The sequence below is a fragment of the Salminus brasiliensis genome, chromosome 19, assembly GCF_030463535.1.
Source record: "Salminus brasiliensis chromosome 19, fSalBra1.hap2, whole genome shotgun sequence".
Lineage (NCBI taxonomy): Eukaryota > Metazoa > Chordata > Actinopteri > Characiformes > Bryconidae > Salminus > Salminus brasiliensis.
The window spans coordinates 8,587,547-8,608,075 of NC_132896.1; the positions used below are offsets into that span (position 1 = coordinate 8,587,547).

At 39.1% G+C, this 20,529-nt stretch overlaps 4 protein-coding genes across 5 annotated transcripts; 3 read left to right on the forward strand and 1 right to left on the reverse strand.

Annotated features, from left to right (window-relative positions):
* Positions 1-1,063: 1,063 nt before the first annotated feature.
* nudt7 (nudix (nucleoside diphosphate linked moiety X)-type motif 7) lies at positions 1,064-4,681 on the reverse strand. Its single transcript, XM_072663548.1, has 3 exons — positions 4,472-4,681; positions 3,876-4,034; positions 1,064-3,418 (listed from the first exon to the last, which is right to left on the reverse strand). The coding sequence occupies exons 1-3, from the start codon at positions 4,622-4,624 to the stop codon at positions 3,068-3,070; spliced, it is 663 nt and encodes a 220-aa protein (XP_072519649.1). The 5' UTR covers positions 4,625-4,681; the 3' UTR covers positions 1,064-3,067.
* A 140-nt stretch (positions 4,682-4,821) lies between these two features.
* On the forward strand, positions 4,822-10,601 carry LOC140540894 (palmitoyltransferase ZDHHC7-like). 2 transcript variants are annotated; one of them, XM_072663349.1, is made up of 8 exons: positions 4,822-4,919; positions 5,366-5,507; positions 5,927-6,224; positions 6,611-6,735; positions 6,898-6,994; positions 7,353-7,434; positions 7,613-7,743; positions 9,028-10,601. In XM_072663349.1, the coding sequence occupies exons 3-8, from the start codon at positions 5,928-5,930 to the stop codon at positions 9,205-9,207; spliced, it is 912 nt and encodes a 303-aa protein (XP_072519450.1). In that variant the 5' UTR covers positions 4,822-4,919; positions 5,366-5,507; position 5,927; the 3' UTR covers positions 9,208-10,601. The 2 variants fall into 2 exon arrangements, with proteins under 2 accessions (XP_072519450.1, XP_072519451.1); XM_072663350.1 differs by having other exon boundaries at positions 7,613-7,781; positions 9,028-9,178.
* A 293-nt stretch (positions 10,602-10,894) lies between these two features.
* On the forward strand, positions 10,895-13,582 carry LOC140541253 (transmembrane emp24 domain-containing protein 6-like). Its single transcript, XM_072663820.1, has 4 exons — positions 10,895-11,104; positions 11,890-12,016; positions 12,951-13,126; positions 13,218-13,582. The coding sequence occupies exons 1-4, from the start codon at positions 10,895-10,897 to the stop codon at positions 13,449-13,451; spliced, it is 747 nt and encodes a 248-aa protein (XP_072519921.1). The 3' UTR covers positions 13,452-13,582.
* A 1,158-nt stretch (positions 13,583-14,740) lies between these two features.
* LOC140541394 (transmembrane emp24 domain-containing protein 6-like) lies at positions 14,741-17,335 on the forward strand. Its single transcript, XM_072664005.1, has 4 exons — positions 14,741-14,944; positions 16,181-16,307; positions 16,815-16,969; positions 17,114-17,335. The coding sequence occupies exons 1-4, from the start codon at positions 14,741-14,743 to the stop codon at positions 17,333-17,335; spliced, it is 708 nt and encodes a 235-aa protein (XP_072520106.1).
* Positions 17,336-20,529: the final 3,194 nt, after the last annotated feature.

Sequence of the window (20,529 nt, forward strand, 5' to 3'; positions counted from 1 at the left end):
GGTCTACCTGATCTGAACCCCATAGAGAACCTGTGGTCCCTCATAAAATGTGAGATCTACAGGGAGGGGAAAACAGTACACCTCTCTGAACAGTGTCTGGGAGGCTGTGGTGTCTGCTGCACTCAATGTTGATCGTAAACAGATCAAGCAACTGACAATCTCTGGATGGAAGGCTTTTGAGTGTCATCGTAAAGAAAGGTGGCTATATTGGTCACTGATTTGTTTTTGAATGTGAAATGTTTATTAAATTTGTTATATTGGTTTACCTGGTGAAAATAAACAAGTGAAATGGGTATATATTAGTTTTTTATTAAAACTAATAATTCTGCACAGTGATGGTTGCCTGCACAAACAGATATCCTCCTAAGATAGCCAAAGCTAAAAAAAAAAAAAAAAAAAAAGCCCACTCCAACTTCCAAAAATATTAAGCTTTGATTGAGTCTTTTGGGTTGATTGAGAACATAGTTGTTCAATAATAAAAATAATCCTCTCAAATACAACTTGCCTAATAATTCTGCACACACTGTATACACTCATGATTTTGTTGGGTAGGACAAACACATGAAGCTACAATGCCATCAACAATCATTGAGGGTACCAACTCCAAGTCACTGCATATTTACAGTGCAAACAATACAGAAAAGCTCCTATAGACATGGTCATTTGATGGTGTGACAAGGTCTCACTGCATTGTGTTTTGTCAGGGTGCTAAGTAAAGAATACCAATCACACAGAAGCTCCAGATGCTTGCTAAAAGCTGCTGAGTGGATAACTCTATTCCAGTGAGTATTTTACAGGCTGTAAAACCTGAGCAACTGTTCCCCATGAAACAGTTCCATTAATATTTACTAACTGCACAGAACTTGCACATAATGTGAGGCAGTTGTACTGCATTTCTGCGAAACTAATGTAAAAAGTGAGTAAAGGTTAGGGTCATGATGAGGTCCAGTGCACATATTTACTGAAACATGAATGTTTATGTTTATCATTCAAGGGCAGTCTGTTTTCAGTACATGCTAAATGATCTGGAAAAACAGAAACTCCGAGCTCTTTCACATCAAACTCAAAAATGTCAAAATTACATTACACAGCTTTGAAGGCAGAGGCAGGGGTGAGTGGGTGGGGGTGTATTTATTAACCATATTTTACATTTTATTTCATACCATTACACTACAAATCAAAAAGGCCAGACAATTTTGCTGACATCCAATAATTGTAAATGTATTGTTTCTATGACAACATCCAACCAAATTCAAATCAGTGTAAATCATAATGGCCCACATCTATTCATCCATCCATTCGTCCATCTTCTTATCCACTTCTTCCTGGTAATTCAGTTGTCAGTGTCACAGTGGGCTACCTGGCGGAAACCCATACAATCCCACCAAACAACTGGATAGAGAATCAAACTCACAGCCTGGATAGATAATTCATTTTTGTGCAAAAACTGATTTCACTAATTAGGTGCTGCACCACACATTATCAGTATTTTTTTAATTTTATACACTTAAATGTGTTTAACTGTAGCTTTTTTTTTATTACTTTTACTCCAGTTTTGCTGGTTAAGAAATTAATGTGAGCATGAAGAAGGTCTAAAATACCAAGAACCTTCACTTCATGTAAAGGCTGTTTGCACTCACACATCACTGTTACAAACAAATTTATGAAGCCCTAGCAGGAAAGGGTTCTGCTATGGCATTGCTCATAGAACCCTGTGAAGCGCCTTTATTTTTTAAAGTGCAGTGCTACTACGCCCTCTAATGGTCAATGAACCCACACAAACATTTGCATTCTGTAAGCACACTGTAAGAACAACTCCAATCATAATTTACTTTGGGCATATTTACAACTCCCCTTTTTTTACACCCATGAAAAATAGATAGGTCGTTATTCATGAGAGAGTTAAAACAAAATTTGCTTCACCTCGCTGCTGCTGCAATGCCACGGTAAGTGATGAATAGTTATCCGTCCATTCGTAAGAAGCTGCTGAGACAGCTTTCCTCACTGATGAAGCCGAGATCTGCTGGCGGGAGTCCACCTGCTCACATTGCCTGTTACCTCATAGAGCCAATATTGACCAACAACATGTGGCAAAAGGTGTTACTTTAAAAGTTTTACACTGTGCTGCAAATAAAAACACCTCAAAACAAATGAGATGTGTTTGTATGTTTTAAGAAAGAAATAACTTCTACCCTCATTACAATCGATAGAATTAGCAACTGTGGAACAATAAAAGCACAGTAAAACTTTAGTAAAACTGAAAAAAAGAAAAAGAAACCGATTCATTTAAAAATGAATTTAGCTTTTAAGTCCTAAAGAAGAATTGAGTGATATGAAGTCTTTGTCCTACGTTGTGGCTGTGCAGTAAGCCCTCCATAGACTGAGGCTCAGAGTACTTAGAGTTATCAGTGAATTCCCTACTAGAAAGTCCAAATACAATAATGGCTACATCACATTCACATCACAAGCCTCAATAACCAATTCTTGCTCAGATTGGATATGGCTATCTTGACGGTTTACATTCATAAATGTAAGTGACCTGCAAGTGTCTATAATGTGTCCCAATCTACCCTAAAAAGGGCAAGCATGCATGTGTACAGACAAAAGGAAACAATTATTCCAAATCTGACCATTCACATTCACATAGCATGGATCAGATATGTATCCAATATCAGACCACATGTGAAAGTGACTCAAATCTGATTTGAAAAGTTTGGATTTGTTGTGTCCACACTGCCCTAAAATCAGATCTGTGTCACATTAAAGCAAAAAAGAAGATTTGATTCACGTCAGCCTGGTAATGTGAACATAGCCTATGACTACAGATCTGGGATACATATTAGCCAGTAACTGAACAGTCAGTTCTTATAGTCAGCGTGTTGGCTGTGGAAGAAATAAGAATGTGTGAAATCCTGAGTTAAGCTATACTATAGGCTTTGCACAGTCAAGGCCAAGAAACCTAAGCTAAATAGGAAATAAAACTATTATTACAAACTATTATGTTACACCAGGTGCAATATACAATCAGTTTAATTCATTACTGCACCCCAAACTCCTCCCTACAAACTCATAGCTTGCTTATCCTTTGTTTAAGCTCGCGTCGAAATGTAACAATTACATTGTCAACATCAAACCCAGCCTCAAACTCTGGTTGCCTGTTAAAGACCAGAACAGCCATCAGTATGGACAGACTGGCTGTTAGTCCCCAGATCTGATAGATTTTGTCCGTAACAGGGTCAGTGAAGATGAAACTGTGCATCTTGCCACTTATGTTGGGTACGGGATAGGCTGTGTGATTAGTTTCCTTCAAGAAAAACTCCACAGGAACAGAGAACACGTCACTCACTTCAGCGGGGTTTGGGTGCGGGCGGAAAGACTCGTTGATGAAACCCACCACTGGGGTCACCAGAAGTCCCCTCTACGGAGAATGTTGTATGGCAAATGAAAAGAGAGGAGAGACAAGATATGTTAATTAGAATCATTTGTAGGATGTTGATGTAATCAGTATAAAAAAACAGTATAATTACAGCCATACATATTGTTTGCTGAGTGGTTTTCTTTAATACAAACTCTACACAATACACAAATATTTGTATACATTTCTATGTCAAAATCTACAATATTAAAAACTAATAGGCAATATGTATAGTCAATACAGTTCAAATATGGAAACTAGGCTTCAGAAACAATCTCTTTGGAGTCTCCAGCAGTTTAGGCCCGTCCACTCATGCTGAGGTTATAAGGGGCGTTTTTTGAATGAGGCATAGCACAGGGCAGGTACTTTTACACCCACCAGTCTACAACAACTTTCAGTAGAATATCACCTCTTTAAATAACGGAGCATAGCTCAGATTACTTCACACAGGGAAATGTACCTGATTCAAAATTGGAGTAAATCTGCAGACCACTTCTACCCCATCCGGAGGAAGACCAATCTCCTCCTCTGCCTCCCTCAAGGCTGTGTGAATTTCATCTGGATCATTTCTCTCAGATTTTCCCCCAGGAAAACACACCTCTCCTGCATTGTGTTTGAGCTTGAAAAAATAAACAGGAGGAATAGAAAAAATAGATGTTAAAGTGGGACTTAAGGTGTCTGCACCTGTATGAGCTATTAGCTGGCAGACACTAGTATTTACAGGTATTCAACTAAGAGACTAGACACCAGTAGGTCTAAAGACAGGACTGTCTATCTTCTTCTTTGTCTTTTGGCTTGCTTGGATGACTCATAAAAGCCTGGTCAAAATTTTACTGTAGCTTCAGATGAACAATGTCACTCACACAAACCTACCTGAACAAAAGTGCAGAAATCACACATTTATTTTATTAGTGACAGTTCTGTAGACATTACAGTGGACTTACAAATAAATGTGTCATCGCGTACAGCACAAAACGACAGTACACGACTCTACATAGGGCTACAGAATATCTGAAACAGGCTGAACTAGTGTAGATGTGTGCAAAGTTCACTCACTTTAGTGGAGCGCAGGGTCATTAGCACCTGGAGCTCTCCGTCTCTGAAGAAAAGAGGAATGAGCACTGAAGCTTTCGGCAGGTCAGGTAAGCGCAAAGACTCCTCCCCAATACATTTCTTTAAGCGCTCTACAACCCTCTTCTTTAGGTCCATTTTCTTCAAGCTTTAACTCTCAGTATAGCTCTTCTGGCATTGTAGTAGACGGGTAAAGGAAGGGGTGTATCAGCTGACGCTTACTGGGAAAACGCTCGGACAGAGCGGCGCATTGTGGGAAATGTAGTTAACACTGGGCCTTAGCGCACGAGTCGAGCCAATCAAAAAACTACAGTGTAGTTTATGGACAGAGCAAAGGATGATGGAAATATGGCTTCACAGTGCGGTGCAGATTGACTTCAATTTTCATTCATTTAGTAGAAACGTCCAGGAAAAGCGACCTCCAGCCTCAGTGGTAAGCCCGTCCAGTAATATCTAAACAATATGAAGCCATGCACGATGTTACGATTGAAATCCTCGGATTCGTCCTGATTTTATGTAGCTAGCAGTTTAGCTAACTGGCTACTGGAGTAGTATTTACAGGAAAGGGGGTAGAGGTATGGGTATGAAGAAAGACTGAGATCATATCTAAATATGTCAATATGTGGACAAGGAATTGCGTATTTATATTCATCCACATTGTATCACAGGAAATGTAGGTTGTAGATGCTCCACTGTGAATTCCAACAGACAGCAACACACAGTAACAATAGGTTTCTGGGTCACTTTGGTGGACAATGAACAGTGGTATGTTATAGGACATATATTTTATGGATTAAGGCTAATTCTATGCATTGGATGATGACTTGCTTGACAGTGATTTGATAGGCCATGATTTGTCCTTGTTTATTTTTATTACAGGACTTGCCTGCCCAAAAACACACTCTCGGCTCTTTGGTGAATTTTAAGATTTGGCTAACGCAGCTGGGGTCAACAGAGGTTTGAAAGAGACCAATGAAAGCTATGAAGCCACCTTTTAAACAGGTGTGGAGACTTAAGTGAGGTATGTTTGCATGCAGAGTGGTTCACCAAACATTTCATTAAAACAATCCGCCCCTTTTCCCATACAGTAGATTAACATGTGTATCTAAAGGTGTTTGATTACATTTAGGTCAATGGGGAAATTGTGTAAATGTCTTTTTTATTCCATTAAGTCTCAGTGCCAGATGTGAATTGTGATAATGCATATTCTACCATGTGATAATGCATATTTTTACATGTGATCTCAACATGTGGTCAAAAACCATGTTTCTTATTCACATGTTTTTTTTTTCAGTAAGAGCATGAATTGAGTGATGATCTCTTGAATATTAGGGATTAAGAAATATGCTTGACATTTATAAACATGACGTATGAACTGATTCCTCTGACCTTCCTCCACATCCCCTTTTCCTTTGTGTTGTCCTCTTCTCTTTCCTCCAGGATGCAGTCTCACAGACTGCGTAGCGAAGAGCAGCAGCAGCACCCCCTGCTGGAGAGGGTTGCTGGTACAGGCTCTTTCAGGGAAGTCTCTGCTCGAGTATGGTTTATTCAGGATGGCTGTGGGATGGTCTGTGCCTTCATCACCTGGTTCCTGGTGCTTTACGCAGACTTTGTTGTCACCTTCGTTATGCTGCTGCCCTCTAAAAGCATGGCATATGCAGTGGTCAATGGAGTGCTGTTTAACTGTCTGGCAGTCCTAGCACTGACATCCCATCTGCGCACCATGCTTACTGACCCGGTAAGAAGTTTTAGAACAGGTCTGTTTTTTAACTGCAGCTTTTTTCTGTCCACAGCAGTTTGGCTCCTGTAGATTTCAATAGCGTTCCTGGAAAGTCTCAGTGAAAGTCTTAACTTTCTGTAGTTCTTTGTAGGTACAAGTTCACCCGCCCCTATCCTGACTCTAGTTTTTAACATAATATCTATCTGCAGGATATGGTTCCTGGTGGGCTTGGGAAGGACTGGGCCTACACTGATTGATCACAGGCCCACCCAATGAAATTAGAAAGTAGTATTGTTTAAGATATGGTCCACTTATGGTCCACTAAAAAGGCTTTTAGTCCATGGTTGAGCTTCATCTGGGCCTTGGAAACTGACCTGTTGTTTCTAATTTTTACTTTCCTCCAGGGAGCGGTCCCCAAGGGCAATGCCACTAAGGAGTTCATGAACAGCTTGCAGCTAAAACCAGGAGAAGTCCTGTACAAGTGCCCTAAATGCTGCAGCATCAAACCAGAAAGAGCACATCACTGCAGGTGAGGAGGTGATCAGGGCCCCAAGCGCCATTAAAAGCAACAGCAAGTCTGCAGTAGCGGAATCTGTTGTTTACTGTCATGTATCCTTCGAATATTTGAGATCACCTTCTGTCAAGGCTTTTTCGACGGTATTAATCTGCAATGCTTTCCCTCTTTCTGCAGTATCTGTAAGCGGTGTATTCGTAAGATGGACCACCACTGTCCCTGGGTAAACAACTGTGTGGGGGAGAATAACCAGCGCTTTTTTGTTCTCTTCACTGTAAGAATGGAGGCAGCTTACTGATTATGAGAACCCCTTAAAGCCAATACTTATAATGTAGTAATGTAATGTAAAGTAATTATGACCATGTCTTACACCATATTTACACCATATTTATAGTTGTTGCTTAATAGTGAGTCTTATGGTTAATAGCTAAAATATATTCCTGGAGTTAAGTTGTCAACGTTGTCTGGATCTGCACCTGAGCTTAAAAAAGAACAAAGCTAAATGACTGGGCCAGGCTGATAGACAACATAACCTTTATTGCACTTTCAGCACTTCAGCTTGTGAGTTCCTTAAGATAAATACACTACTGACTGACAAATCACTTCCTATGTCTACTTTCCTTTTTCTGCAGATGTACATAGCCATGATCTCCACACATGCTCTGGTCCTGAGTATGATTCAGTTCTTCACATGCGTCAGGGTTGAGTGGACTGGTGAGTCAGTTCATTATGTAGAGAATATAGAGAATTGTTCTGTACACCACTCTGTATCCATATCTGTTGGCCAATAACCATCATCCTCCTTCTCCAGAACGGAAAATGAGGTAGTTGGACCTGTTCTATTCTACAACTGACCTTAACCTTTTTGTCTGTACATTTTCTTTCTCTGCAGAATGTAGTGACTTTTCTCCCCCTGTGGCTGTGCTGCTCATAATCTTCCTCTTCTTGGAGGCCATCCTCTTCCTCACCTTCACTGGGGTGATGTTCAGCACACAGATCCAGTCCATCTGCAGCGATGAGATAGTGAGACACACTCCCCAGCTGTCACCTGTTAAATGCCTGTAATTTGCTCTGCATGGAAATAGTGGGTTGTGTTGGGTTTATACAGTTCAGCCTGACAAGTTTGCTGTTATTTTATAGAACATTTATATTAATTCATCACCACAATGATTTATGAGACTAACTGAGCTAAAATGGATCCTGCGGAAGTGAATGTGAAGTGTTTGGTAAAAAACACTTTATGATTGTACTGTGTGTGTCTGCAACTGTAGGTGTGTGTATTTCATCACTGTCAAGCAAAAGCATCTAAATGGCATCTTTACAGGAGAAACCGTCTTTAAGTTTCAATGAAAGTCAAAGTAAAAAGATTTTATTCCAAGTCCTTTTGGATAACTGATGTTGGTCCATTAATCATGGTATTTGAACCCAGTCTAAAGAACAACTAAAAAGTAATAAAACTTCAGAAATGGAGATACAAGCTTTTTGCGTGGCAGCGTTGATGATGTAGTATGCCTGTATTTTCGTGCAGAGAAGAAGAAAGAAAGCTAGAGACTTATGAAATGAAGTTGTTTCATTTGTCTGCAGGAGCTCTTAGTTCACTGTCCGTTCTGCAGAACCCTAAGCTTCCACCAAGAGTCCCAAAGTTCTTCCCTAAATTCCCTTAAATTCAGTATTGTGTCTCACAGCTTTATAGTTTGTTTAACTTAAAGGATCGGCAACAATGTGTATTCTTTTAAACAAATGGTCAGTCTTTAGGACTTTTACGATCTAGGCAGTTGCAACAAGCTCTATCTGACTGACCCTGAAGCTTCTGAACTTTTAACATCTAGGCTATTAGTATCTTTAGAGTGTGCATTCCTGGTACACCTAGTCAACATCAGATCATTCTACATTTTCCCACGTTAACCAATGTAATATTCAGCAGTGGACTGCAGTCCCCTTATAAACCAACAAGGGCTTAGGAGAGATATCGGTTGACCATGACTTTTTCTGGAAAAATATCACAGAAAAGGCACAGCCCTTTATCAATTTGTACACCTGAACACTAAGCATGTGTAATAACATGGGAATAGCATGATACAACACCTGCTACAAGATTTCTATTATTTATGACTGTGAGATTCATATGGGACATTAGCACTATTTGACTGAAACTCTTAAGGTTTAAATAAATCTACAATCTACATTGGTCTCAATAATAGTGATTTTTGTAACCTAATTCTACCAGCAAAAAGATACCAGTGTTGTATTTTGTATTTTGACATGAATAATGTGTATGGCTGCATGTGTGTTTTGAATGTCCTCTAGGTGGCAGAACGTTCGAAGAGTGAGAAGTTTCATAGAGATAGACGTGCACGCTGGGAGAGAATGAAGACTGTGTTTGGAGGTCAGCCATCTTTACTCTGGATCAACCCTTTTGCTGGGCTGCGGCTGAGAAAACTTATCACTTCACGCACACTAAAAGCTGGACCTGAGTTCGCTGTCTGACACTAACACACAAAATTCTGGGCACTAATGTTGCTGCTGGTGAACAGAATGGACCTCCCTCTGATGAGGATTGTGTGTCTGGGCTGCCTCAGCATCATAGTTACAGTGAGAAGAATAAGAAGCCTATTCAACTCAGTGAAGACCTTCACATCAAGGCCCTTTTTCATATTGGTTGAAGGTGATATTAAAGAAATAACTGTTTGTGCAGTCTTTCCTAAAGACTATTTTATACATTCTTTTAAAAATATTTTATGTAATTTTTGTAATATTTATTTATTTTCTGTAATTATTTACAATATTTTTATTTTCCATTTTCTGTGTTGTGCTTTGTGTTGTATCTGTGTTGCTGAAAGGTTGCAAGCTTCAGGGCATTAGAAACAACAGGAAGGTCAGAGGATGTGAATAACAGAACCAGTTAAAATCAGAAAATAATCAGATGTTATCAAGTGAGAAGCTGTGTAGTTTAAATTGAAGATGGTTTTAGAGGAGGATTTCACAATCACTTCATTTGCACACTGTTCCTAAGGGTTTACCTCACCTATATGGCCACAGTCACTGTTAGCTACCTCTTTAATCCACATTGTGGTAAACACAGAGTTCCTGCGTGTCTTGGAAAATCTGGAAATGTGAAGATATAATGTTACCAGTCATGGGAAACCCTGGGAGTGGCTTGTGGCTGTCCTAGATATAAGTCCTGGGGAAGTGTTAAGCCAGAGATTTGTATGTTTTAGCAAATTCTTTCTTTTGCTGGTATCACATATTTCCAGCTGCTAATACCCAGCCTGAGTGTCCGTCCATACCTGTTTGGTATGCTGAAGTGTCATATGTGGACAGATAAAAGGACGTTATGTTAGAACTCCTGGTATATAAATAAACACCAGCTTTTTGCAGCATGTAATGTTTACTTTTCCTATTTTTGTACAACCTGTGAGCAAATTATTGATTTGAGGAAGGATTTGTGTGTGTTTGTGTGTGTGTTTGTGTGTGTGTGTGTGTGTGTGTTTATCGGTTTTGGTCAGTCTGTTTATGTTGTCAGGGGTTGTATTGTTGACTTTTATGTAAAGGATGTCTGCAGATGTATGCTAGTTTACACTGACCTGTCTTGAGCAACAAGAAGTATTTTCTAAAAAAATATGGAAATACTGGAAGTGTCTTGCCATACTTCCGTATTTTATTCTCAGAAACTTACTGACTTACTGAGACTTATTAAGCCTTAATATTTTACATGATAACATTCGTCTCTGCTCCGATTTTGATTGGGAACATGGCTTCAAACGTCATGACATTGTCTGCATGCACTGGAACCCACTAGAATAGGTTGTCCTGATAACTGTAAACCATCCAAGATGTTTTTCTTTGTGTTGTTATGTAACCATTAAACAGGCAATAAGGTACTCTGTTATACTGGATTCAATGGAATTCCCCAGAATTCCCACCCTAGCTTGAAAAACAGTCACTGTTGGTATGTAAAATGTATGAACACATTTAAAGTGTGGTCTGGGGGGACTAAGGTAGAAGCACCTGTGTCCTGACATGGATTTTCCCATTCCTAAAGGCTGCACACACACTGTGAGCCACCCATCAGGGCCAGAGTTAATAATCTGCTATGGTTTGAGAGTGAAGGTCTGGAACTTCAGATGTTCAAGCTTCATTCAGTAAACTAGTCAGTGAACACTGTAGCTCTGCAATGTTAGGGAAGGATTGTTCTGTTGTCCTTCTGCTAATGTTGGGATGGCATTGTGTTGGAGCAGTGAAGGACTTGCATCCTGATGTGACTGACCAGGAGCTGTTTTGGGGAGCAGATCAGTATGACTTTGCCATCGTGGTCCCTGCTTCAGGCCTTGAGTGTTTCTGGCATTTTGCTCACCAAGGAGAGCACTTCTACCTTGACTTTATGGTAATGTGACCTTATGGATACTTTATGACTATGACTGGTGTGTTTGTGGATGTTGCATATGTCATTTGTCATTTTGTGGGTGACATGTTCTGTTGTTAACCATGACACCTGTAAAATCACTGTACTACTGAAGATTAATCATTAGATATATGTTTGCATATGTGGTTTTAGAAGTACTTTTAAAATATATTTCATATGATTTTCTAGAACTCACTCAGAACACCTGAGTGAGTTGTCTCCACTGCCATATGTGCAAGAACGGGATCTGTCAGAGCAGATGCTGGCTAGTGTTGAATTTCATTTTATTATATATATATAATATATTTGTTTAGTTCCACCGGCGGCTCACCTGATTTACTTAAAAATAAAGATACTTTAAATGGTTCTTTGAGGGATGCCCCTTCAAATAACCACTTTGGTTCCATAGTGAACAATGTTTGTAATAGTGTGTGTGATGTGAGTAGGATGTGTGATGAGATGAGTGTGAATTATTTTTTTTTATTTGCCAATTTAAAGGTTCTTCACACATCTTTATTACAAACATGGTTCTTTTTGGGACCAAAGTGGTTCCTTTAGGGCATCCCCCAAGTTACCGTTTGAGTGTAATTATGTTTGTGTTTTCTTACTAAACACCTACTGCCCTGATTAATAGCTTTACATACTACTTTCTTATGGTATTTACCTTTTGCATAGTACTGTATGTGGTCATATTTGGCCAATTTAAGCATGTTTAATGAACTGAATGTCCGAGCAAGTTGTGGACTGTCTGTGGCATATGTGTTCAGGTTCAGTGGGTGACTGGAGTGGCTGTCGACAGGCACCTCTCTGTCATTGTTAATGCTCCAAGTGGTCTTGTCGTGGGCTCAGAGGATGACGCCAACGGTCAGATTGCCTTCAACACTAGAGAGACCGGTGAGTGAGAGGGAGCAGGGTGATAAAATCATTATCTGTAGGTATCAGTGGTTGTGTTAGAGATACATTAGTGAAGTTGAAGAAATCTCCAAAGCTCAGCATTCATACTGTTTTATGTTTGTTCAGCGAAAATAAGAACTGGCATTTTCTTAACTCCTTCAACTGTAGCGATGGGTTTTTCTAAGCCAGGACTAGACTAGACTACACTACAGTTTAACTACACTTCAGTAACTATGTTCTCTTTACAAACCTTAACCAATCTGATTTTTAACTCAGATCAGATTTGGCTATCTTGATGGGTTACATTCATAAAGTGACCTGCATCTGTCTGTAACGTGAACAAATCTGGCCCTGAAATTTGAAAATTGAGGTTCATGCACGCTGCCTCTAAAGAGACCTATAAGTCCTATAAGCACTTTGGCCTTCATCACCAACAGCACTAAGTGCATGTGGACAGGCAAAAAGAAGCAAGAATCCAGTTTGACTGTTTATATTTATGTTGCATGCCCACAAATGGGACATGTATCTGATCTAGAACCACATACAAAATTGACTCAATTCTGATTTGAAAAGATGAGGATTTGGCATTAGGAAAGATCAGGATTAGGAAAGTAAGGATTGGATGAGTATGTCCACACAGCCCTGAAAAAAATCAGACCTGTCACATTAACACAAAACATCAGATTTTAGTCACTTCAGCCTGGCAATGTGAATGTAGCCCATGAAACTAATGTGTAAGTTCTATAGCTATGAGAGTGAGGAACTAAAGTGTGGGCCCACATGTGACCCCTGAAGGGTTTAGGATTAAATAACACAAAAATGTTGTGCAAAAAGTTGTGAAAACTTTTAAATGTGACTGTTACTCATATAACAGTCACATTTACTCTTCCTTTCATAGTAACATGTCTCCACATACGTGGGTATTTAATTCCAGGTTTCTATCAGATGTGCTTTAGCAACTTCCACAATCGTTTTGGCAGCATGCAGATATTTCTGAACTTCGGCGTGTACTATGAAGACTCGGATGACGTCAAAAAACAAAAAGAGGAAGAGGAGCTTAAGAAAGAGGAAGACAAGAAACACTTAAACAATACCCTCACTACTATTGAGGTTAGTTACACTTACGTATTACCATAAAGAGGAAAACATCATTGCAGTTTTAAATCCGGTCTTTTTCTGCGATTGTTTAACATTTGCACAGATAAGCTCCTCCCGCGTGCAGGCCTTTGTGTTCCACATGTGGCGTTACTATAACTTTGAGCGAATGAGAAGAGGGACAGATTACTACCTGCTCCAGTCCAACTCCAACTACATCAGCACCTGGTCAGCTGTCCAGAGCTTCGTCATCATCATGGCTGGATATCTGCAGCTCTTCTTCCTCAAGAAGCTTTTCGAGACCAAGCCCACCACAGAGACGGAAAAGCCCCGCTGCTGATCTCTCCTTTTCCCACCTGATGTACTTGAGGGCATGAAGGACATGTTTGCTATAAATTGCCTTTCTATTGTCTGCCTTCTTATCCTTTTCTCTCAGACACAACACACATGAATAAAGCTCATTGGCTGGTTCTCAATGCTTGTAATTTGGGTTTCTGGTACAGTGCAGCGTAATTGGACACACTTACTCAGAAAAGGTTCTCCTCACTGTTTTCCAGGGGTGGAATAGGTTGTTTGATGCAGTGGGATGTTTGAGCAGATTACATGATTTTTTTATTATTATTATTAGTAGTAGTAGTAGTAGTAGTAGTAGCACTAATAATAATAAACCCGTACTTTAAAGTATAACATTTATATTATAATATTAATGGACCTATGTTGAAACTCACTCACTCATCCTGAGCAGACTTAAGATTCTCCGCAAAGAGTTATTAGTATTAGAATACTTGTAAATGCATCACAGCAATGACACTGTGTCCTTGTTTTCTCTTAATACAATGTCCATTTTCTCATTGAAATGCAATGTCCAAGTATCCAGTATCAATTATACCCACAACCCAGCTAACATGTCCATGTGGGGCCTGTGTGTGTAGCCCAACAGGGCCCCAGAAAGTTTTGTACTCTGGTTCCATGTTGGTTCTACATATGGATGCCCACCAGGTCAGATCAGGAGGGGTTAAACATGGCCCTCATCCGGGTTGTACCAAGACTAAGTTGGGCAGTAACGATGGGACCCTTTTGGGAAGCCCAACTGGGTCAGAGGTACAAAGTATGTACAAAACCACTCAGAGCCCACGGCCACCTGGAACCCACATGTTTCATGCATGTGAGCCCTACATGAACATATTGGCTGGGAAATCTTGCAATGTAATACTTAAATAAAATCCTTAAATGCTTTACGCAGTCTTGCCACTTGCAAGTGAAGGATCCTAAAATGTCTTTGCCTGAATATACTATACAGTTCTGGACAGAACTTTAGCACTGAGTGTAGGTTTTTTATAATTCCACACCTTATTTACATAAATGGTTATTCAAGAATTTCCTCTGAAACTGTAAAAAAATACTGTTAAAAGATCATATATATGTATATATATTTTTTTACTCTACTGTGTCTATTCTAATAACATACAGTGATGCATTTTCCAGGTGCTGTGTGGTTAGTGTTAGGGCTAAGTTAATCATTTCCCAGGCCTTTATATTTAACACCAGTCTGTACGTAGGGTTAATACTGCCTCACACATCCTTGAAGCAAAGCAGGTCGGTTTTGTAGGTGTGTGTGGATACTGAGAAATGCACACTTTAAAACTTCTCATTCTGCTCATTGTGGGACATCAGAGTGGGAGTCAGAACACCGCATCAGATGAGCATCAAGAAGGTCAAGGCTTTTTACAGTGGTCAGATCACTATGACTTTGCCCTCCAGCTGTCTGGCACAGAGTCGCAGTGCTACTGGCACTTTGCACGTATGGACGGGCGCTTTTACTTGACTTACATGGTGAGTTTGGATTATGTGTAGACATCAATCTTGTCTTATGTATATCTGGGGTGGGTTGCATTAGTTTTTTCCCTGAATGGAGCTGTGTGTTTGCGGAAGCTTCCAGGTTGTTGGAGAACAGTCTTCTTGTAATAAGTGGACAGGAAAAAGCTTTTATCACACTAACTGACCTTGTGCAGTTTCTCCTTTTGCTTATCAGAGCTGCTGTGCTATTTACTTATCTGATGTGCTTTTTTTTTGTTGTTCTTTAATATTGACCCCCTAACGTAGAAATGCTTATTACACACTAATGTGTTATTCAGTAACTACAAGGACTTCTGTAAAAACTTGTGGGGCTATTCTTTGGTAATAGAATTTGAACACTAACACTATGATAATAGAATAGAACATTTTCAGTTAAAAAAACTCTCTGGTCGCTGGTTAAGATGCATTATTAAAGAACCATATTTTAGAAATCCATGCACAATGACTCTTGTTCAATGCTGAATTTATTCTAAATGCTAAGTGTATTTGAAAGACAAATCTATATGTAGTGATTCAGCACTACAAAATTGTATGACACTTTTGTGACATTTTGTTTATTTTAATGAATGGCCGACAGAGCAATAATATATGTTTACGTAAATGTCTTCAAAGTCTTACCAGATATTTTTTTGCCTAATATGCAAATATACATTTTTACATAACAAAGTACATATTGTACTTGCATCTTATAGATTTAAGTTTGCTGAAGCTTTAAGAAGCCATATCAGCCATAAAATTATAAACACTGACAGGTGAGGTAAAGAAAATGTGATTATCTTGTTAAAGTGTCACCTGTCACCGGGTGGTATATACCAGGCAGCAAGTGAACAATCAGTTCTTGAAGTTCTGAAAAATGGTCAAGCGCAAGAATCTGATCCACTTTGACAAGAACCAGACTGTGATGGCTAGACGAGTCAGAGCACCTCCAAAACATCAGGCAGGTCTTGTGGGGTGTTTCTGGTATGCAGTGGTCCCAACCTACCAAACGTGATCCAAGGAAGTACCTTTGTGAACCAAAGACAGGGTCATGGGTGGCAAAGGCTCATTTATGCGATTCATGAAGACCCTATTTTGCAACATTGAGGACTAACAGAATCTGCTGATAACATTGATTGGGAGGGGAATTATTTGGTTGGCCTGTACAGATCATGTTCTAACACTGCATGGTTCTAGCACAGTTTTGAGGTGATATATTATGTGCTATGTCTGCAGGTTCTGTGGGTGTCTGGGATGATTGCAGACAGACATGTAGCTGTGTCCATTCTCTCACCTAGGGGCATCCTCATCACCTTCGCTGATGATATTAAGGGCCAAATGAACTTCCAAGTGAAGGAGACAGGTGGTGTAAATCTCTCAGCCAAGTAGAGAATTTACCAGTTATCTTAGGGTAGCTCAAATTAGTCCATAAAAGTTTGAATGAATATAGGATACTAGATCACATATTTCATAACTATTATGAGTGTAAAATGCAGCTGAATGTATGATGAGTGTGATACTCTAAAATGATTTGGAATCCAAATTTTACACTTTTTAATTCCATTAAAAGTTTTTTTCCTTCTGTAAGGTTACTGTTTTGGAGAGATGAGGTTTTTGCATGACATCGGTAATATGTATCCAGTGTGTTATTAAAAATGATTCTGTAATAAAGTAATATGAGATCACAAAAGTACATCCCTAATAGGCCAAACTGTGCCAAAATGGGCCTTCTCAGCTAGAGACAGCTAGAGGAAATGCAGCTGAATCGTGCAGTTCTTGGGGTCATTCTCTCTCTCTCTCTCTCTCTCTCCCTCTCTCTCTCTCTCTCTCTCTCTCTCTCTCTCTCTCTGTTTTGTTAAATCTGTATCAGGCTTTTATCAGGTGTGTTTTGCCAACTATCACAACCGCTTTGGTGAAATGCGACTCTTTCTGAACTTCGGGGTATACTATGAGGGGTATGCTGAGATCCAGAAGGAGAATGAATGGGAAGAAGAGCATGTAAACAGCACCCTCTCCAGCATGCAGGTTGTGAAATTTTGTGAAATTTCATTTCATTTTTTTACTCTATTTTACATTCTAGCCCAAAAGATACTATATTCTTAGAGGTGTACATTTTATTCCCAGGTCTAAAATTTGCAATAATATCTGGATGTCTATTTCTCTGTCCAGGGCATTTCAAACAAGCTACGTCTTCGAATCCAGCATATGTGGCGCTTCTATAATGTAGCACGAATGCGCAGAGGGGCTGACTACTACCTGCTTCAGTCAAAGTCCAACTACGTACTCACCTGGTCCATTCTCCAAAGCTTAGTCATCGTTATATCTGGATACCTCCAGCTCTTTGTCCTCAAGAGGTTCTTTCAAACAGATAGTGACCGGCCCCGCTGCTGAGACAAAAGATTTAAAAACAACAACAACTCCCCCTCAACAAAATAGGAAGGAAGAAAGAAAAAAATGTTGGGTCAGTGGCGCTGGGGAAGCTCTAGATCCAGAATGAACGCAATTGTCAGTGTAGATGTTTTCAACACGTTTGGTGTCATCTCAGATTGGACCACGTGAATAATGAAGCCATGTTTCCTGGGACCGCTGGTTTAAAGAAATATTCCACAATGATTCAATCTAATATCTTTCTGCTCATCTGTAGCATAAGACTGATTACCACAGACAATAATTCCCCTATACTTTGAAAGGAACTGAAAACACACTTTCAGTAAAAGCCAATTGGCAAGGGTTTGGTCACCTTCCTGTTGTCTTCTATTATAAGTGTTGACTCAATAGATTTTATCTTCTACTACTAAGTGCACTAAGTGCAGGGAAACACATCAAATTTTTAATCTGTGGTAATCATTATGTCTCATAAAAGAAGCAATTTTGGAGCATTTCAATTGGTCCATTCATTATGAAATTTTGGAACAATGTAAATAACAACTGCCAGAATTGCATTATGTTAAAAAGTGAAAAACTGCAAAAAACATAGATACAAGGTTTTTGTTTAATATACTACAGCTACAGTAGCAGAGATAGTGGGTTAGACTGAAATATGGAGGATTATTTATTTAAACCTGACATTTCAGACCTCTAAATCTACTTTTATTTATCTAATACAACAGTACAAGCTACTCTGTCACATATCTGAGATGAATGTTCAGTTTTTAGATTCATTCAACATGAACGGGACTGTGATTTCCATTTGTGAGTTTGCACCCATCTGTAACGTGAACCAACAAGTCTCTTTGGGGTTTAGTTTTTTTAATTGGGTCACATTTAGAAACTGAACTTTATGACCTAAACAGGCACACATTTTATAACATAGGTCAAAACAAAAACTAACAAAATTGTGAATATATACTGTACTGTGTTTAAAGCTCTTTACCTGAGATTTTATTTGGTAAAAATAAGAACATGAACACTAGAACACATACCCATAAACAGTGTGTTAGCTTAACCCTCTGCAGTGCTCTCCTGGAGGAAGGCTACTATTTACAGCTCCCATCCAACACCTAGTTTATCTAATCAGTCCTTTATTAAACTCAATCATGTGAGCTGCTGGTAGAACTGAATACATTTCACATGTGTGGAGTTCTTCTAACCAAGATTTCAATAAATGTATTTCAAAATGTATTTTTGTTTATTTACTATTTATTATTAACTTACTGTTCTAATGTCATATAGTTAACCTTCTTAGACAAATAGTTTATAGGTAATGTAATGGTTTTCTGGGCTACCTGTAGTCCAATCAGTAGTGTGATGATTACTCAGTGTTGCTACTTTTAAGCCTACAATGACTGAAGGTTAATATGGCCTTTACAGCAGAAGTAGTGTGGTAAGAGGAGGAGCATGTGACCATGGAAACAAAGGCGTGGATTCAGTTCCTCTGTATAGCCGAAGTGTAGTTTTTATCTGAGCTGAGACAAGAAGCAGACCACAGTAAGTATCATTTTCTTCTCTTTTTCCACAACATTTTCCACAACATGTTGGTGGGTTCAAACACGTGGTGACCTTCTTCTTATGTTTAACCAAAAGAGGCAAATATTCCTGTGTTTCCTTACATGTCCAAAATGACCTTACAGCAAAACTTGACTTCAGCTGAGCTTTCACTGGGGAAGTTTCTAGTGGTATGTGTTGGCTTGTTGCGACATGTTTTACCTAAGGACGCCTAAGTTAGACTTATTCAAATAAAGTTGGCTGTGTTTCATAGTAAAACCAAAACCAAAACTTAAAGGAAACATCACAGAGAAGATAAGATTACATACAGAATTAAGTGGGATCTGCATTGCATACAGAATGTTTCTTTGGCTCATGGTTGTTTGTCCAGCAGAAACACGTTTAGGTAATGTGTTGTTACAGTGGTTAAAATTGGTGTAACTGTAAGGATTAAACAGTCCTTTCAGAGGAAGTCCTTCCCAGTGGAGTGGTTTGGGGATCTGAGTGGGTTAATTTCCTCCTTAAACTCTCATGTTGCCATCTTATAGTTTTACAGCTCTCAAGTCTGTAGTTCACTTAGTTCCAGGGTTTTCATGTTAAAGAATAAATACTAAAACAATAGTGTTCTAAATGCAGTGTGAAGCATTTCCTTTAAAACCTCAGGCATCTCAGTGGAAGCAAGTTTCACTTCCTTACTCACACTCATACTCAAGATACAATTCTGAATTTAAGGACACTGAAAAGTCACAGAATGCATTAGTTGCTCTCAGTAAATCCATCATTAGTTACTGACCTAAAGATCATCATAACAGTGCTCGGAATGGGTTGTTTCAAGCAATGGAATAAAAAAATGTGTAATATTTAAATGTTGATCCTTTTTAACTGTCACTCAAGTAATTTTTTGCCTCCATACTTCCACATTGACCATCTTCAATTTTGAATTTTGTAACCTTTTAATTTTTTAATCTTCTAAGCACACTGAAACACTTGCACTCACACAATTAGACAAGGTTTCATAATTAGACAGCTCCTGTTTTATAAGTCAGTACCTTAGAAGGCAGCCTTGTGATGAAGGTACCTACAACCGCATCACATTTAAGCTGGACTTTAAAGGCAGCAATAGGTCATGATGTTGCCAGGATACCAACAACTACTGTCAGCTGGTGACATATCTAATTAAAATCGTTAAACAAAAAATCCAAAATTCTGCTAATATTACACTGACAGTTTCCTGTCAAAAATGAAATATTAAGGGAAAATTAAATAACTAAATAACTTACATTTGTACAGATTGCTGCTTGCGTCCGCCATGTTGCTTTTTCTCTTGAGCTGAGCCGGCGCTAACCCAGAGAATCTTGGGATACATAAGGCAGCGAAGGATATACCTATGCTGCCTTCGCAAATCAGCAAGATGATGGCTTGTATTTTATACAAACATTCAATTTGCACATGACTCTGTACCTTGCTGCCTTTGAATGCTGGCAGAGTAGGCAGCATTTATTATGCTTCAGAAACAGCCCTAGTGGCCCTCTGGTTAAAGACAGTAACAGCATGTTAGTATTAACTTGACTGTGCTTACTATAAGCACTTTAACAAAGCCCTAAAGGAGCCATATATTTGACAAATTAATCTCTATAAAGCTCTCTTGACACCAGTAATGT

Coding starts and splice junctions, on each gene's coding strand:
- nudt7 (XM_072663548.1), bottom strand. CDS start 4,624: ATGGACCTAAAGAAGAGGGTTGTAGAGCGCTTAAAGAAATGTATTGGG. Junction 4,035..4,471: donor TGACCCTGCGCTCCACTAAA/GTGAGTGAACTT, acceptor TATTTTTTCAAG/CTCAAACACAATGCAGGAGA. Junction 3,419..3,875: donor TTACTCCAATTTTGAATCAG/GTACATTTCCCT, acceptor CATTCTCCGTAG/AGGGGACTTCTGGTGACCCC.
- LOC140540894 (XM_072663349.1), top strand. CDS start 5,928: ATGCAGTCTCACAGACTGCGTAGCGAAGAGCAGCAGCAGCACCCCCTG. Junction 7,435..7,612: donor CGTCAGGGTTGAGTGGACTG/GTGAGTCAGTTC, acceptor CTTTCTCTGCAG/AATGTAGTGACTTTTCTCCC. Junction 7,744..9,027: donor CCATCTGCAGCGATGAGATA/GTGAGACACACT, acceptor AATGTCCTCTAG/GTGGCAGAACGTTCGAAGAG.
- LOC140541253 (XM_072663820.1), top strand. CDS start 10,895: ATGTTAGGGAAGGATTGTTCTGTTGTCCTTCTGCTAATGTTGGGATGG. Junction 11,105..11,889: donor ACTTCTACCTTGACTTTATG/GTAATGTGACCT, acceptor ATATGTGTTCAG/GTTCAGTGGGTGACTGGAGT. Junction 12,017..12,950: donor CTTCAACACTAGAGAGACCG/GTGAGTGAGAGG, acceptor ATTTAATTCCAG/GTTTCTATCAGATGTGCTTT.
- LOC140541394 (XM_072664005.1), top strand. CDS start 14,741: ATGCACACTTTAAAACTTCTCATTCTGCTCATTGTGGGACATCAGAGT. Junction 16,308..16,814: donor CTTCCAAGTGAAGGAGACAG/GTGGTGTAAATC, acceptor AATCTGTATCAG/GCTTTTATCAGGTGTGTTTT. Junction 16,970..17,113: donor GCACCCTCTCCAGCATGCAG/GTTGTGAAATTT, acceptor TTCTCTGTCCAG/GGCATTTCAAACAAGCTACG.